The 19,166-nt window shown below is 40.6% G+C and overlaps 1 protein-coding gene across 1 annotated transcript in view; it reads right to left on the bottom strand.

Annotated features, from left to right (window-relative positions):
- The window catches only part of COL16A1 (collagen type XVI alpha 1 chain), a 280,075-nt gene that overhangs the window by 238,758 nt on the left and 22,151 nt on the right, over window positions 1-19,166 (bottom strand). Inside the window, exon 3 of the mRNA XM_077296052.1 lies at window positions 19,022-19,090. Within this exon, the coding sequence (XP_077152167.1) occupies window positions 19,022-19,090 (69 nt within the window). The remainder of the gene's footprint in view (window positions 1-19,021; window positions 19,091-19,166) is intronic.

Below are 19,166 nucleotides of genomic sequence, written 5' to 3'. Positions count from 1 at the left end.
GAGCAGGTAGCAAGCAACAGAGATGCTCTGGTAACATTGATTGCCGGCACTAGAGTGACTGAGAAGCCAGACTAAATAGGAAACTCCCAATTTCCTGATTAAAACAGGTGCACTGGAAACACAAGACCAAAGTCAACCAGTACCACCAGTAGCCACCAGAGGGAGCCAAAAACAGAATTCACAACAGAAGCCATGGTCATTTTCGACTACGAAGGACGAACATCATTAGAATCATGTAGAAAGGGATTCTGATGACTTATTGTTATATATCATCACTTTATCTTTCGAATGGGTCTGAGCTGTCCTGGGAATGAAGGGACCACATTTTTTTTGGCTTAGTGCTGCGACCCCTTCTCAGTTTCCCCTGCACAATGGCACAACCTGCCTCATTCTCTTGAAAAGAGCCACACAACAGTTTCTTGCAGAGGAAGAAATCAATGTGTCATGAAGGCGGCCAGAACGCTTTTTTACTTTCTGAGTTTTGGTGGGGCTCTGAAAAGTCAGAACAACCGCAATCAGAAAATGATGGCATATTAAGACAATATGGCATCACTTTACAAGATGGGAATAACCCTTTAAAGAATATTTAATTAGAGTATATTTTTACAATGTAAAATTTTTTAGTATTTTGGCCGCTGAGCAATTTTGCATTTGATTGCACGTGAATATTAGCGCTGATTTCGATAATTCTCATTAAGATTTTTAACTGACTTTCAGACTTCAATGGGCTAATTACTGAGAACCAAATAAAGGAACAAATCCACTAATGATTTATGTTATAAAATGCTACAAAACTAAGGAAAGGTAGAATGTGCTCTATGGATGAAAATCAGCTTTGTAAATAATTGTTGGAACAGTTTAAGAAGCTACCTTATAAGCCAATGAGCGACCCATTAACAATTCAGTCCCCTCCAAATCTGGGTGAAATAATTTGCTTTGAAAAAAGATTAGCATACAGAAAAGAGTTATTTGAAAGAATGAGCAAGCAATATAAATAAGGCGGCATTCACACATCCGTGTGTTAGGTTCTCTGATACATGTACTGTTCATGGGTCTCCTGACCTGAACTTGACGGCCTCACACATTTCAATGAGGCTGCCAAATTCATGTTAGAACTGTAGCCGGTCGGTGAATCTCGGTCCGTGCTCAGATTCATGTGTGAATATGGAATAAGGAGGAAAATTAGATATACTGAGAGGAGAAAGTACGGTAATTGAGAAATGTAATGCCATGTGCATTAACCTTGTTCCGTGGCACAACAGTCCACATTATGTATTTTCACTATAGGGGACATAACTACTGCTCCATGTCAAGAATACCTTGCTTCATAATCATAATTCTTATGTTTGTCTGAATAAAATTGGTGGCAAAGATATTAGACTTAGGGTACCGTCACACAGTGCAATTTTCATCGCTACGACGGCACGATCCGTGACGTCGCAGCTTCGTATGATTATCGCTCCAGCGTCGTAGACTGCGGTCACACTTTGCAATCACGGCGCTGGAGCGATGCCGAAGTCCCCGGGTAACCAGGGTAAACATCGGGTTACTAAGCGCAGGGCCGCGCTTAGTAACCCGATGTTTACCCTGGTTACCAGCGTAAACGTAAAAAAAACAAACAGTACATACTCACATTCCGGTGTCTGTCCTCCGGCGTTCTGCTTCTCTGCACTGTGTAAGCACAGCGGCCGGAAAGCAGAGCGATGACGTCATCGCTGTGCTCGCTTTCCGGCCGGCAGGCGCTCACAGTGCAGAGAAGCTGAGACGCCGGAGGACTGACACCGGAATGTAAGTATGTACTGTTTGTTTTTTTTACTTTTACGCTGGTAACCACGGTAAACATCGGGTTACTAAGCGCGGCCCTGCGCTTAGTTACCCGATGTTTACCCTGGTTACAAGCGAACACATCGCTGGATCGGTGTCACACACAACGATCCAGCGATGTCAGCGGGTGATCAAGCGACGAAAGAAAGTTCCAAACGATGTGCTACGACGTACGATTCTCAGCGTGATGTCTGATCGCAGTAGCGTGTCAGACACAGCGATATCGTAACGATATCGCTAGAACGTCACGAATCGTACCGTCGTAGCGATGAAAATTTCACTGTGTGACAGTACCCTTATTAGTGTCAGACAAAATGTTGCACAAAGGTAAAAAAAAAATGTTATGAATGGATGATGCTGTCTTTCAATTCTTTTTGTATAAAATCAGAGGCACACAGTGGCACAGTATGGGTTTATATCAGTCTCTATACTGACAAAGGTACAGATCTATACAACACAGGGGACCAGGAATTGAGTTTGAAAAGTATTTAGCATCCATAATATAGTCTTATCATCAAAATCACTACTAGTACAAGAGGAAATCTGTACTCAGTTGCAGGCATGTTGCATTATGTATAAAGGAAAGACTTCTATAATACCGTCCCAAGGAGAAGCACTGCTATTGATAAAAAATTCCATTTTCATACAAAAATTAGAAATGTTATAAAATTAAGTTATTTCAGTTGCTGAATCTTAATTACACGACATATACCACACCAAACTGCTTCAGGAATGGAAATTGCAGTTATTTATGGCTTTTCCTATTGTGATACTGCAACAAATGTATTATAGTCACATTGTGTTACACCTCGCAAGCCATTCGATTGGGGCAAGAACGTATGCATGAGCTCAGATGCTTTGTGTCCCAGTCACACGGTCGCTGACAGTAATAATTCTAGAAATTATATCCATTATATTCTGAATTATAATGACTTTAGTCATGATGATAAATCATGTCGCTTGAGGCCACAGATTTATTAACAGACATAAAAAGTCGCTTACATCAAAGGTTCTAGCTTATTATTAAAATTACTGCATTGTATGAGCTCTATGGGAGTCCTGCAGTATATTATTAACACTGAGATGTTATTCTGGAGAGTTTTTTTAAGCTTATGAATCACAGAGGCATCATATACAATGTTGCCAGTTTTCCTCTATATCCAACTGTATCTCTAGGAACATTCAATGCCTTTGCTATTATTTGCATCCCTTTCCTTGCTTGTGCAAGGTAATGGTCTCCTAACTTTTTGAACAACTCTCTTAACAACCCAAGAATATTATATAGACACCGAGATACCAGCAACTATATAATTAACTTGGCCATATACCGGTACCTAGAACGAATATCACATATGTCACAAAGGTACACTACATTTTATTTCTATAAATATTATCACTGTACTCAGGCATTGAATAAAAAAAACAGGGAAGATACCGAAAGAAAAAAGGAAATTCTACATAGAGGTAATAATATCACAAATCCAGGAAGAGACCTATAATTGTGCACCAAAAATGATACGATTATGTTAAAGATGAGCGTAGTGGAATAGTATGCAATAAAGTAATATTACAGATGCAAAAATATAGCTGGTCACACAGGTGTAATAAAGTAGAATACAAGCCCCCACAGGTACAGTTGAAACCAGAAGTTTACATACACTATATAAAAAGACACATATGCATGTTTTTCTCAATATCTGAGATGAAGTCAGAATGAACCTTTCCCGTTTTTGGTCAATTAGGATTACCATAAATATTAATATTTGCCAAATTCCAGAATGAGAGAGATAATGTTTTAATGCATTTTTATTACTTAATAATAATGGTAAGGTTTATTCTGATTTCATGTCAGATATTGAGGAAAACATGCATATGTGCATTTTTATAATGTGTATGTAAACTTCTGGTTTCAACTGTATAAATATATGTGTTACTCCCTAAGGCTTGTTTTGGCATGTATTAAAGACCACAATCCATGAGGAATGTGCTAAAATATCACAGGTACATTGCTAGAAGCTGGTGTCTGGCTAAGAATCAAGTTTGCAGCAGGTCGTAACTGCCAAAGGTGCTCAACTGTGTACTGACGATGCTTGTCATGAATGGTTTAAATAATTCTGAGACTGCAGTAGTCATTAAACATGGCATTTTGTGCTGAATTTGGAGAAACCACTTGTTATATTAATTGAGTTGACCAACTTAAATGGTTATTTTTTAATTGGTGGATTGCAAACAGAAAGTTTGTAAATTTTACTAAAAAACGTAATTTGCAAATGGGGGTTGAATAATTTCGATAGTATGCATGTAGTGTGTTTTCAAATTAGGGTATGTTCCCACCGTCAGTAAACACAACGGATTGGACATTGTGTACAGCCGCAGCGTTTCAATCTGCAGTGGCCAGATGTTACAGCATAGTGGATTGGATTTTATGAAATCCCATCTCCACTATGCGTGCAGGGACCCCTCCGCCGTGATTCCGCATGGTTCAACGAACACTTGCGGAATCACTGGGCATACAAAAGGGGGCAGGGTTTGGAACGGAAGCGGACATGTGCTGCGTCCAAAGCGCTGCTAATACTGACCATGGAAACATACCCTCATATCTAAACTAATGCATCAAACTACAACTAGGGTTTAACCAATCCTGAATTAGTAGTAGAATTGACAATCCTCTATTGTCAGTCCATAGTTAGCGGAATTAACCTGTTAGGTCATGTTCACATGGTCAGTATTTTACCTCAGTATGTGTAAGGCACAACCTGGAGTGGAACAATCAGAGTAAAAGTATAATAGAAACACGTCACCACTTCTGTATTTATCACCCACTCCTGGTTTTGGCTTACAGATACAGATGCGAAATACATTACTGACCAAACAATGAATGTGTGAACTCGACCTTACATTTCCTAATATCTGCCAGGGTTCAAATGGGTTTTAAGGTTTCGCTTCTAAAAAAATCCTTTTTGTTGAATAATTGATATTTTCCAAATAATTTATTTTTTCGAGCTTTCTCATATAATTTGTGTTTAAGCTTCCAATTATTTTCTTTGCAGTCAGTGAATTGAAACATTCATCCTTATAGTCAAAGGCTGAAATTGTCATGTCCATCAGAAAAAGTGTGAATCATAGGATGTGTTGACACTGATTTTTTTTTTTTCCGGAGGTCAACAATGACAAGTATTCTGGTGGAAATTGCTTCAAGAAACTCTCTTTTTTTAGGGTATGTGCATACAAAGTTTTTTCAAGGTTCTCCGATACCAAACATGCATGAAAAAGCTCTTAACTAAATTATTTAATGCATGAACAGATCATTTTATGTAAAAACATATGTGCATATCTTCAGTTTTCTGACCGTCATTTAAATACTTCGGGTTTCCAAAGATGCTAAGCTAAAAGAAATGAGCAGACCATTCTCCAGTTGTTTCACACTTGAAGGATGAAGGATCTATATTTTACAAAACAAGTCAATTGGAACACTCAAATGATGTTTTACCAGCATTTTTGCGTCAAAACCCACTAGCGATTTCTTCGTTGTTCAATAGTTAAAGAAATGTCTGCGTCAATCACATCTTAGCTGCACAGATTGCTCCAGTTTTCTGAAAAAATTTAGTTAGATATTTGTTAGATAGATCTAGCTGGAGACCTTAACCAGGAGACAAGATTAGTCTGACGCCACCCTTGGCCGGCTCTTCCTAGTGCCACGCAAGCTGAGTGACAAGTCTCTTCCTTGTGTTAGGGATAGACCTGTCAATCATTTTTAGCAGCATTGTGAAAATCCAGGTTTGGGCAGTGCCAGACTAGTCTTGTCTCTAGCTATAGTGCATAGCTGGATATTTGAACTATATTTTCTCTGAAACGTTTAATCAGCCAGGCTCTGATTTATGCTGTGCATGGTTACATAAATATCTAGGTTCAAAAAAGACCTAGATCCAGCAAGATCAACGTTTCTCCACCAATTGCACATTTCGTCCCTAATTTAACTATAACCCACCATGTTATGTGTACTGAGGAAATCATCCAGTCCCTTTTTTAAAAGCTGTTATAGTGTCTGCCATTACTCCTCTTGTGGGTTGGGCAGCATGAATCATAGTAACATAGTTAGCAAGGCCGAAAAAAGACATTTGTCCATCCAGTTCAGCCTATATTCCATCAGAATAAATCCCCAGATCTATGTCCTTCTAAAGAACCTAATAACTGTAAGATACAATATTGTTACGCTCCAGGAAGACATCCAGGCCTCTCTTGAACCCTTCGCCTGATTTCGCCATCACCACTTCTTCAGGCAAGGAATTCCAGATTCTCACTGCCCTAACAGTAAAGAATCCTCTTCTTTGTTGGTGGAAAAACCTTCTCTCCTCCAGACGCAGAGAGTGTCCCCTTGTGACCGTCACCTTCCTTGGTATAAATAGATCCTCGGAGAGATATTTGTATTGTCCCCTTATATACTTATACATGGTTATTATATCGCCCCTCAGTCGTCTTTTTTCTAGACTAAACAATCCTAATTTTGCTAATCTCTCTGGGTATTGAAGTTCCCCTATCCCCTTTAATTTTGCTGCCTTCCTTTGTACTCGCTCTAGTTCCATTATATCCTTTCTGAGCACCAGTGCCCAAAACTGGACACAGTACTCCATGTACGGTCTAACCAGGGATTTGTAGAGAGGCAGTATAATGCTCTCATCATGTGTATTCAAACCTCTTTTAGTGCACCCATGATCCCTTTTGCCTTTGCAGCCGCTGCCTGGCACTGGCTGGTCCAGGTAAGTTTATCATTTACTAGGATCCCCAAGTCCTTCTACATGTCAGATTTACCCAGTGGTTTCCCGTTCAGTGTGTAATGGTGATATTGATTCCTTCTTCCTTTGTGTATAACCTTACATTTATCATTGTTAAACCGCATCTTCCACCTTTTCGGCCCAAGTTTCCAACTTATCAAGATCCATCTTTAGCAAAATACTATCTTTTTTTGTATTGAATGCTTTACGTAGTTTTGTATCATCTGCAAATACTGATATTTTACTGTCCAAAGCTTCTACCAGATCGTTAATAAATATGTTGAAGAGAATAGGTCCTAACACCGACCCCTGCGGTACCCCACTAGTCACAGCGACCCAGTTAGAGAATATACCATTTATAACCAAATGACAAATGACAGGGTTCTTTTAAACCTCAAGTAGTGTATGTAATGGTATTTACAGCAGTACATCTTCTAGATTGTTTCCTTCTTCACCCAAAATAATTTATAATTAATGTGTTAATATTTCCTAGTTCCATTTGCCTCAAATAGTCAATGATTTTTATTCAATTAGTTTAAATGGCAACATATAGGCTACACATCACAGCCAATTTAACTATTGATGTGGTTTCCAAAAAAGAGCAGCACTTTTCTAACAGCCATGCGGTAATGAAGCAAAGCAGCAGTTCACTCCGTGGCTATTGACATGAACGTGCTTTTAACTGTATTCATTTGCAATCCACGCAAAACTGTATGAAGAGTGGTAATTGGTCACATCATGGTGGCACATGAGAAGATAGCCATAGCTGCAATTTGGCAAGTTTTAACATAATTATACCATAATGGCAAGACTTGGACCTTTAGGAGGGTGATGCATAGCATTACCAGGCCTTAGGATTAGCTTCCCTTAAAGGGTTAATTTTTAACAGGAAACGTTTTCCCGCCACTGTTTTCCAGGTATTATTATTTTTTGTCTCCGGAGATTGGTGATGGACCTGTCCAGTCAGTTGCATGTCATTGGGTGAAGTGTTGTTTTCTCCCCAGTGATGTGTGCTGATAGGACAGGCTAATGTAAACAAAGTATGGGCTGAAGGGATAAAGAGGGGGCAGCGATTAGGGGAGTTGTCATTCCTCATCACTGCCACACGTGGAGTGCTGCCCCGCCCTCCCCCCTTACTTCTAAATTCGTCATGGGCCATTGGGTAAGTAATTCAGGGAATTGAATGGACAGCATGTTGTTCAATGGTAAACGGGCATCAGCTTTGGCTAAGCTGCGGTATGGTTTATAAAGTTATTGAGTTATGTATGATATTTTAATAAAGGCCGTGGCCAAATTTTCCATTTAAAAAAATAGTCAACGTGCCCTGTGTATTTTATTATGCTCTTATTTATTGCCTTGAAGGCCAACAGAAATTTTACGGATGATAGGCTGTGCAATGCCATGATCTCTGAGCTATCAGAGTAAGAAGTCTTCATCAGCTGTCAGTATGAGGGTATGTGCAGACGTTGTGGATCCCATTGCGGATTTTTCCGCGCGGATTCTGCAGAATCCGCAGGTAAAATGACCGCGGGTTTTTTGCAGATTTTGTGCGGATTTCGCCTGCATTTTTAAACCTGCGGACTGCTATGATGGAATAGGTGTAAAAACGCTGCGGATTCCGCACAAAGAATTGACATGCTGCGGAAAATAAAATGCTGCATTTCTGCGCTGAATTTTCCGCAGCATGTGCACAGCGGATTTGGTTTTCCATAGGTTTACATGGTACTGCACACCACATGGAAAACTGCTGCGGATCCGCAGGGCCAAATCTGCTGCGGATCCGCAGCCAAATCCGCAACGTGTGCACATACCCTAAGGCCACATGCACACATCAGTATTTGGTGAGATTTTTACCTCAGTATTTGTAAGTCAAAACCAGGAGTGGGTGATAAGTACAGAAGTGGTGACGTGTTTCCATTATACTTTTCCTCTGATTGTTCCACTCCTGGTTGTGGCTTACAAATACTGAGGTAAAATACTGACCAAATGCTGAACATGTGCACGTGACCTACAGACCGAAAAACATGTTAGTAGATACAGTAGCTGTTGGCCGAATGATTGTTTGGCAGATAGCTATTTCTCCCTATTCACTTGCACATAGGAACACTCAGCTTAGATGAACACTTCTGCGTTCTTTATGAGCAAGCCGGTGCCAAAATCATGCAGTAATGGCATATCTCCAGGCAGAACAAAAGGATCAGTTGCTCTGGAGGAGGGGAAATTGGCAAGATCCCATACACATTAGACTATCAGCTGATCCCACTGATATTGGTGGGCTCGACTGAATTTAGTCTAATGTTTATCAGGGCCTATAGGCATCTGGGGGAATAATTTGATTGAAATGTACATTATTATATTATATTTGACTCTGACAGAAAAAATCCTAATATGGACATTGAAGTTCTGAGCTTCGTTAGCAGTATTTGTTTAGATAGGAAAAAAGTATACAGAGTTATACTGTGACATTAGAAGTTTATATGGACTGAAAGCCAGTCTAAAAGTGCCCATTTAGCAGTTTGTGTCCTGAGGAACAAGTCTGGAATGGCTTTGAAATGCGTTGGCTTTTAAACCTGTTTTGCATTAAACTTTTAGGCTATGTGCACACGTTCTTTTTTTTTTTAGGTAAAAACACTTAAAAAATGGTTACAAAACGCTTCCCATTATTTCTAACGGAATTTCGCATTGTTGTGCACATTATGCGGTTTTTTTCCAAGAAAAAAACGCATCGCAGAAAAAATTCAACATGTTCACTAATTTTGCAGAATTTCCGCATTTTTTGCTGCTATTTATTGTATTATTATTATTAATATTATTTATTTATATAGCACCATTAATTCCATAGTGCTGTACATCATAAGGGGTTACATCAAAATACAAATATCACTTACAGTAAACAAAACTAACAATGACAGACTGGTACCGAGGGAAGAGGACCCTGCCCTTGCGGGCTTACATTCTACAGGATTATGGGGAAGGAGACAGTAGGTCGAAGGTTGCAGTAGCTCCCATGGTGTTGAGGTGGCCGTGTGGTCTTTACAGGCTGTAAGCTTCTTTGAAGAGGTGGGTTTTCAGATTTCTTTTGAAAGATCCAAAAGTAGTGGATAACCGGACATGTTGGGGCACAGAATTCCAGAGGATGGGTGATATTCGGGAGAAGTCTTGGAGGCGATTGAGTGAGGAGCGAATAAGCGTGGAGGAGAGGAGTAGGTCTTGGGAGGACCGCAGATTACGTGAGGGAAGATATTGAGAGATTAGTATGGAAATATACGGAGGAGAAAGGTTATGGATCGCTTTGTAGGTCAGTGTTAGTCATTTAAACTGGATACGCTGGAAAATTGGGAGCCAGTGAAGGGATTTGCAAAGAGGGGAAGCAGGAGTGTAGCAAAGTGAAGGTAATTAGTCGGGCAGCAGAGTTAAGGACAGACTGGAGGGGTGCGAGAGTGTTAGAAGGTAGGCCACAGAGGAGGATGTTGCAGTAGTCGAGGCGGGAGATAATTAGGGCATGCACGAGCATTTTGGTAGAGTATGGGTTGAGGAATGGACGGATTCTGGAAATATTTTTGAGCTGGAGGCGACAGGAGGTCGCGAGAGCTTGGATGTGCAATTTGAAGGACAGGGCAGAGTCAAGGGTTACTCCGAGGCAGCGAACTTTGGGGACAGGGGAAAGTGTGATTTCATTTATTTGATAGATAGATCAGGTAGGAAAGATATGCGTGATGGAGGAAAGATAATTAGTTCAGATTTGTCCACATTGAGCTTGAGGAAGCGAGAGGAGAATAAGGAGGATATGGCTGATAGACACTCTGGGATTCTGGAGAGCAGAGAGGTGACATCTGGGCCAGAGAGGTAGATCTGAGTGTCATCAGCATATAGATGGTACTGGAGGCCATAGGAACTTATGAGTTGTCCTCGGCCGAGTGTATAGATTGAGAGTCCTAGGACAGAGCCTTGGGGGACCCCAACAGAGAGGGGGTGAGATGAAGGGGTAGTAGGGTAGTAGGAAATCCTAAATGTGCGGTTGGTAAGGTATGAGGAGATCCAAGATAGGGCAAGGTCTTTGACCACAAAGGACGAGAGGATCTGTAGTAGGAGGCAGTGGTCAACTGTGTCGAAGGCAGAGGACAGGTCTAGGAAGAGGAGTATAGAGAATTGTCTGTTAGTTTTGGCTGTAAGTAAGTCGTTAGTAATTTTGGTCAGGGCAGTCTCTGTGGAATGGTTGGGATGGAAGCCAGATTGTAGGTTGTCTAAGAGAGAGTTAGATGCAAAGTGAGAGGAAAGTTCAGCATGGACGTGCTGCTCAATGAGTTTGGAAGCAAATGGGAGCAAAGATATGGGGCGATAGCTGGACATACCGCTTGGGTCAAGGGATGGCTTTTAGTGGATAGGTGTGATTGTGGCATGTTTGAAGGCAGAGGGGAAGGTACCAGAAGTTAGTGATAGGTTGAAGAGATGGGTTAGGGATAGGATTAGTGTGGTGGTGAGGTTGGGGAGGAGGTGGGATGGGATGGGGTCAAGTGCACAAGTGGTGAGGTGTGATTTGGAGAGAAGATGAGCAAGCTCCCCTTCAGTGATTTTGGAGAGTGAAGTTATGGGGTTTGGGCATTGGTCTGGTATACAAAGGGGTTGTGGTGGTTTGACAACAAAGACTTGCCTTGTTTGGTCTATCTTATTTTTGAAGTGTGTGGCAAAGTCCTCGGCAATGATTAGGGAACTTGGAGGGGCAGTGGTGGGAGGAGGATGGAGTTAAAAGTGTTGAACAACTGTTTGGGGTTGTGGGATAAGGAAGATACAAGGGTTGTTAAGTAGGCCTGTTTAGCAGAGTTGAGAGCTGATTTGAATGCGAGTGTTTCTTGTTTGAGTGCAGTGAAATCATCTTGCGAACGCGTTTTCTTCCAACGCCGTTCTGCAATTATTGATACTTGCCAAAACTTTTTAGTGATGTTATTGTGCCAGGGTTGTCTATTGGTTCGTTGCACTCTGCTATGCATGACAGGGGCGACCGTGTCAATAGCTGATGCAAGGGTGGCATTGTTGAAAGCAGTGGCAGTGTCTGTGTCGTGAAGTGAGGCTATGGATGCCAGTGGTAGGATAGAGTCAGAGAGTGTGTGGGTGTCTAGGTGTGCGAGGTTCCTGAGTGGGTGCGCATGTTGCTGGACATGGGTGACAGATGAGGAGGACAGGGATGAGAAAGTGAGTAGATGGTGATCGGATAGAGGGAGAGGGGAGGTTGTGAAGTTAGATAGGGAGCATAAATGGGTGAAGACCAGGTCTAATGTGTGTCCGTCTGTGTGGGTGGCTGAGGAGGACCCCTGAGTAACTCCAAAGGATGAAGTAAGGGAAAGGAGTTTGGAGGCTGCTGACTGGTGGGTGTCAATGGGGATGTTGAAGTCACCCATGATGATGGTGTGAATGTCAGCAGACAGAAAGTGGAGGAGCCAGGTGGAGAATTGGGAAGCTCCGGAAAAAATGAGCAGAAAACGTGGAAAAAAATGCAAGCGGATTTCCTGCGAAAGGAGTCAGGTTTTGCCCAGGAAAATTCTGCAGACATTCTGCAACGTGTGCACATAGCCTCAAAGAAGCCATCAGTATCCTGGATCTTCAGCAGAGCAGATTTAAACACTTCACCTTTTTTCAAGTATATCACTTCGGTCTGCTGACCCGTGTTCTGCTGCAGCTGGTTCATGTGTGTAATATGTTGCTAATGTGCAACTTTATCAGGTGAGTTCACACCCCTTAATTTAGTTTAATTGTACCTTGTTTCAAGTTAAGACCCTATTGCGCTTGTTTGCTCCCCAGTTTCAACGCTATCATTTAACACACAGTGACATGTAAAAGTTTGGAAATCCCTGGTCATAATTACTGTCATTCTGATCAGTTAAGAGAAACTTATCACCAGGTTTGACCGATATGAGATATGGCTACCACCTTTCAAACCTGGTATACAGCATTCTATAATGCTGTATATCTGCCCCCAACCCGACCTGTAAGAGTAGAAAAATGTTTATTATACTCACCTGTGTGCCAGCCTAGTCTGAGGGGTGTCGATATTCTTGGATCGGCGCCTCTCTTCTTCTTGCGATGCCATCTTCCTTCTTGCTTCATTTGTATGACGCATCCCAGCATCATCTGCACAGTCTCCTAAGCATCGCTCTCCTTTGCAGGTGTACTTCTTTAACCTTTCCAGAATGCTATATATCAGACCTGAAAGGTAGTGGCCGTATCTCATATCGGCTATACCCGGAGACAGCTTTAAGCTAGTTGAAGATGAAATAGTCTCTAAAATTCCTAAAGTTAAAGATGACATAATTCCTTTGTATTTTAGGCTAAAATTATGTATATATATATATATATATATATATATATATATATATATATATATATATATATATATATATATATATATATATATACATATAGTGGGTAAGGAAAGAATTCATACCCCTTTATATTTTTCACTCTTTGTTTCATTGCAGCCATTTGGTAAATTCAAAAAAGTTCATTTTTTTCTCATTAATGTACACTCTGCACCTCATCTTGACTGAAAAAAAACAGAAATGCAGTAATTTTTGCTAATTTATTAAAAAAGAAAAACTGAAATATCACATGATCAAACATGATCTAATGTATGCATTTATTTATATTGCTTCTGCTGCATTTAGTTTTCTTTAATTCTTTAGACCAGTTGGGTTTAAATATGTTTGTATACTGTTTTTTGTTTTTTTATTTTAATCCCAGCCTGAGGAAGGTCTGAGGTTAAGATCGAAAAACGTTACAACACAAGATATTGGGATTACCTATGTTTAATGAAAATGTTGCAACAAAAGTAGAGTGCCAGAATTTTTTGATGTCTTCTGAAATATCACATGGTCATAAGTATTCAGACCCTTTGCTCAGTATTGAGTAGAAGCACCCTTTTGAGCTAGTACTGCCATGAGTCTTCTCGGGAATGATGCAACAAGTTTTTCACACCTGGATTTGGGGATCCTCTGCCGTTCTTCCTTGCAGATCCTCTCCAGTTCTGTCAGGTTGGATGGTGAACGCTGGTTGACAGTCATTTTCTGGTCTCTCCAGAGATGCTCAATTGGGTTTAGGTCAGGGCTCTGGCTGGGTCAGTCAAGAATGGTCACAGAGTTGTTCTGAAGCCACTCCTTTGTTATTTTAGCTGTGTGCTTAGGGTCATTGTCTTGTTGGAAGGTGAAACTTTGCCTAAGTCTGAAGTCCAGAGCACTCTGGAAGAGTTTTCCATCCAGTATATCTTTGTACTTTGCCGCATTCATGTTTCCTTCAATGACAACCAGTCGTCCTGTCCCTGCAGCTGAAAAACACCCCCATAGCATGATGCTGCCACCACCATGTTTCACTGTTGGAATTGTATTGGGCAGGTGATGAGCAGTGCCAGGTTTTCTCCACACATGCCACTTAGAATTACCACCAAAAAAAGCTCTATCTTCGTCTCATCAGACCAGAGAATCTTATTTCTCATAGGCTTGTGTTTTTTAGCAAACTCTATGCCGGCTTTCATATGTCTTGCACTGAGGAGAGGCCCGACTGGTGGAGGGCTGCAGTGATAGTTGACTCTGTGGAACTTTATCCCATCTCCCTACTACATCTCTGGAGGTCAGCCACAGTGATCTTGGGGTTCTTCTTTACCTCTCTCACCAAGGCTCTTCTCCCACGATTGCTCAGTTTAGCCGGATGGCCAGGTCTAGGAAGACTTCTGTTGGTCCCAAACTTCTTTCATTTAAGGATTATAGAGGCAACTGTGCCCTTAGGAACCTTGAGTACTGCAGAAATTCTTTTGTAACCTTGGCCAGATCTGTGCCTTACCCAAATTCTGTCTCTGAGCTCCTTAGCCAGTTTCTTTGACTTTCCAAATCAAGTCCTATCAGTTTAATTAAACACAGCTGGCCTCCATTGAAGGAGAAGACCCATCTCAAGGAGGATCACAAGGAAATGGACAGCATGTGGCTTAAATATGAGTGACTGAGCAAACGGTATGAATATTTATTGTTAGGACTGGCGGAACGCACCAAATAATAATATTAGAGACTATGAGGTGCGTTCGCAGTCCGGGGTCCACCATGCAGAGATGACACCTGCAGCTGAGTAATGGCAAATGGACGCTTGCTCACACGTGGGTTTGACCTCACCCAGTGTGAAAGGAAGTGAACTCTGTTGCTTCACAAAGTTGCCATAAATACGCTGCAACCTGTTAGCAGTCACAGGGTGCAGCTGAAAGACACTAGTGAGATCCCTATGAATCACACCCACTAAACTGGTGATTGGACTCACTCTGGCCCTCGGTGGCTTTTGAGCCCACGCCTGAGGGCGCCCTGATTCAGACGCAGAGTCCAAGCGGGAATTCCCACCCTACACTGACTGGCTGTCAGGAAAGCGCACTGATTGCGCACGGTGCCGTACAGGTGGGCACTGTAAACAGACACAGAAACGTGTGCTAAGTGTGCAGGTAGCACTGTCGGGCGCAGTCATCATCACTAGGAATGGGAATGATTAAGGAGCTTTCATACATCGACAGACATTCATCTACACACACACGTTACCAAGTTTATACTAGCGCATGGCCGTGCGGCCATGCAACTCTTTTATAGCTGTAGCTCTCAAGGACCTTCCTAATGGTCCAATAGGAGCCGCAACAGGACCTGAACATCTTCTGCACCTGCAGAAGAAATGAACATCTAAATATCTGGCACTAAGTAACCAGCAATAGTGAAATGCATGGCAGCATAATAAAGGGAACCTGACATCAGGATTTACCCCTAAAAGGTATTAAAATAGCTTTATCCTTTATCAGCATCCTTAAACCCTCTATAACGATGCCTGTATTAGTCCTAAATTCTAATGTGTGTATTTAAAAACTAGATTCAATTGTTCCTGCTCTCCCTGCCTGCGGTCCCTGGACTAATCCAGGACTGTGGTCAACCAATGCCTCTGCACGGTGGCAGCATGCCCACAGCAGTGTAACTGCTCTTTAACTGTCTGCTACAGAACACCAGATTGATTTTTTTGCATTAGATTCTAATCTAAATATGCCCACTGAACCGTGATGAAGATGTTTCACGATCCGTATTACTTGGTATCTTTAATAACCAGTTGTTATATATTTCCTTTGGACTTGAAATGTCTACAATACAGAACAGAGATTGGTACATATGCAGAATATTGTCTACTCCTGCTTGACATCTTATTACTGTTCTCTTGGCATCAAAAATTTGTGCCGAGTGGCTTAAACCTACAGGGATAATGATCTACATCACGAGCCAGCCGCAGGCAGCAAATAATATTGTTGGTTAGCAGGGAACACTTGCCTTAGCAATACTACATACATCACAGCATGTCATCTTCCAGACACCTACAAATAAGCTGTTGGGACTCCTACAGAATATTTGCAAGAGAAAAAGCTATAATGAAGCAATCAGACGCCATGCAGATAAAACTGACAAAACAGGTTTAATTTCTGGAAACAGATAATTCTGAGATAGCAACAGCAGGAAAAACGGAATAACCTCTGCTGTGCTGATATTTCGGATATCAGATAACAAGGGTGATATCAAAGCGGTACAAAACATCTTGACATGCAGACTTTGACAAACACTCTGCATGATATTACCATGGTATAGCTAAAGGCCTAAAGCTTTGCCTTTGTATCACTGGGTGAATTGAAACATTTCCAAGCACAATATTTGGAGAAGAGCCATAACCATTGCTGAGTATATGAATACCATGGCCAAACCAGAGTAGCTTGTTAGTGCCCCACTACGAGCCCTAAAGTTATGCCTTTTTCCCACTCCTGTTCTCCATACCCAAATTCATCTCTGTCCTAAAATAAGTGATCCAGATAACAGAGATGTAATAGAATCCATTGCAAAATGCAGTTCCAAACATATAACACTTCCTATGTCTGAACAACTGTCCTCCACACATCTGCAAACAGTGATGTACTAACCGTTTAGTCAACCTGAGCCCGAAGGCCCATATCAGTAGCTGAGGTACAGATTGATGCAATGTTTTGCAGTGATAATTATAAAGCTCCTTCAGGCTCTCTGCCTTCATAAGAAATGTCAACTACCACTATACATGATCAAGAAATGTGACTGGCAGAAAAGCAAGACTGAGATTTAATGTCAGCGGGCATCCCTTTTCCCTAATTTTAAGCTGTGATAGCGCTTCCTGCTGGCAAGTAAAAAGACCCTCAGATGCCTCCTGCCTCTGAAGTAATGAAAGCGAATTACAGGTAGTACAGTATAAGGAGTCAGCAGGACTTCCAGTCTTAGTGAATCCGAGCTTCTGTCAAAAGCATTCCCTTTGATGGAGGAGTCCAGCTGGCCATGGATCATCATTTACCAGCAGTACATTGAATGGTCTTATATACCTGCCTGGTATGTTACACTGCGGGAAAACTATAAAATACAGATACCATCTACAGATATTATTGTAGTGGAGCCACTTTTCTTCACTAACAGACAACACGTTTGTAGCCGCTAGTTTGAGAGTAATTAGAAACTAATTCATATTGAATTTTTATCAATTTGATGAACTTCCCAAATTCGAATTTGAAGTATGCTTGGTGCGAATCATGTAAAATGGTTAACGCCATTTTACAAATTGCAGAAGATCACATCAGTGAAGGATCACAAGATACTGAGCAGGCTTCTTCATAATACCTTGCAGTTTTCACACCGCAAGGTATAGCACGCTTAATCAGAAGACACTACTATAGCCTGTATAAAAGCAGAAGCAGCAGCCAATATCATTTGAATATGGATAGCGAGAAGACTTCACAGCTGATAGTGTAGCAATAGAGATAGATAGCGAAAACCATAAAACAGTGAAGAAACTGTTCACCATCAGGCCGGAGTCACATCAATACCCGGCACTGCCGCAGTACTCAGGACCGGAGTTAGCGGCTGCATGTATTTCTATGCAGCCGCACACTCTGGTCCTGACTGCCGGTGGCAGTGCCGGGACTTGAAGCGAGAGACTTGTGCGGGTTTCTCGCATTGAGCTAGCAAGTGTGACCCCGGCCTTAGTGTTACCACTGCATTTTTTCTGCAATATGCAAAAATAAGGGCAAAAACCTTAAGGATCTACCTTGATTGCGATAAAATATACAATGCAGTTGCAACATGTAAATACTTTTGATTCCCTGTGCTACACTTTGTTTCCTGAGAAAATGTGGCAAATCTGTCATATTTGAATTTTAAAAGATTTGCTCATCTCTATTAGTTATCTTTTTGGTCCAGGACTTAAATAGAACCAGAAATTAATATGTCAGTGTAATACTCACATATCAAGATGTTTTGAGGCAGTAAAAATAAAAAAGAAAAGTTTTTCAAGCAGAAACATCTTCAAGAAACACTCTCTCCATGTGGCAAATTCTAGGTGTTTTCTTGTCCCAAAGCATATTTCTTGGTGTTTTGCTATAATTTCTCAAAACATTTTGTTAATATTTTTCCTCAAGCTTTTTATTGTTTCCTTTGAGCATTTTAAGTGCTTATTATTCACAATTTTCTCATTTTTTTAAATATCCAGTAGGCAATGAATATAATGCTGACATTTTAGGCATTTTTTCAGGCTAAAATTCTGCAAAAACGCTTATAAAATGTTGATAAAGATGCCTAAGCATCTTTATCTAGATTTTGTAACCTTCCTATTGACTTCTATTGTAAAATATGTAGCTGCTCCATAGTGGAGAAAAGCTGAAGAATTGACAGGTTGCTTCTTTTAAACGCATGACGCTTTTGAAAATCTGAAGCAAATAAAAAACTATTAAGAAACCGAATAGATTAAAAGCAAGTTGCGTTTCAATAAAAATGAATAGAAATGGTCTTTACATTACTTTTTCAGTGATTTTCAAGCTCTTTTTCTGAAAATTGTGACTACTCTATATTTTTGGGATATATTTTATGCACCCGTGCCACTTTTAACAACAGCACGTTTCATAGGCTGGTAATGATCTTTGTAGTTTGCATATTATGGTTTGTATTTTTTATGATATTGCATACAAAATCATTATATCGTATTATTATTATCGTATAATTAGTATTATTAATTAATTTTAAGGTTTATAAATTTTATCATTTAGATTATACTGAAGATTCTGTCCACTATTAATATGTTGAACTATAGCAACCAGCTTCTGATCTTTTTTATCTTCATATTGCTATGATACAATTTTTCATTGACTCACTAATAAACACTATTCAGTTTTTAAATATTTGTCAGTTTGGACATTATTTCTTACTACTGTGATTTAGAGTCCCATTCCCAAAATTTGAAGACTATATATGGGTAACTCACCCATGTTACTTAGCGATCATTGAATTAATCCAATGGTATTATCCTCTACTTCTACTACCTGCCGAGGAATACTATGCAATTATTAGCTGTACATTGTTTCTACATACCCGTGTTGTTTTCTTTTCCATCTCCTCCTGTGCTGAGTCCTTCACTTAGTAAAGTTGGACACTGTTTATCTGTAAAATAACATTTCAAATATATGATTATTTCTTAATCTGGACTGGTAATTTATCGCCCATTGAAATGTACAGT

This window comes from Ranitomeya variabilis, chromosome 3, assembly GCF_051348905.1.
Source record: "Ranitomeya variabilis isolate aRanVar5 chromosome 3, aRanVar5.hap1, whole genome shotgun sequence".
Taxonomy (NCBI): Eukaryota; Metazoa; Chordata; class Amphibia; order Anura; family Dendrobatidae; genus Ranitomeya; species Ranitomeya variabilis.
The sequence above is the reverse complement of the archived record's forward strand: the minus strand, read 5'-3'. Positions and strand labels throughout refer to the sequence as shown.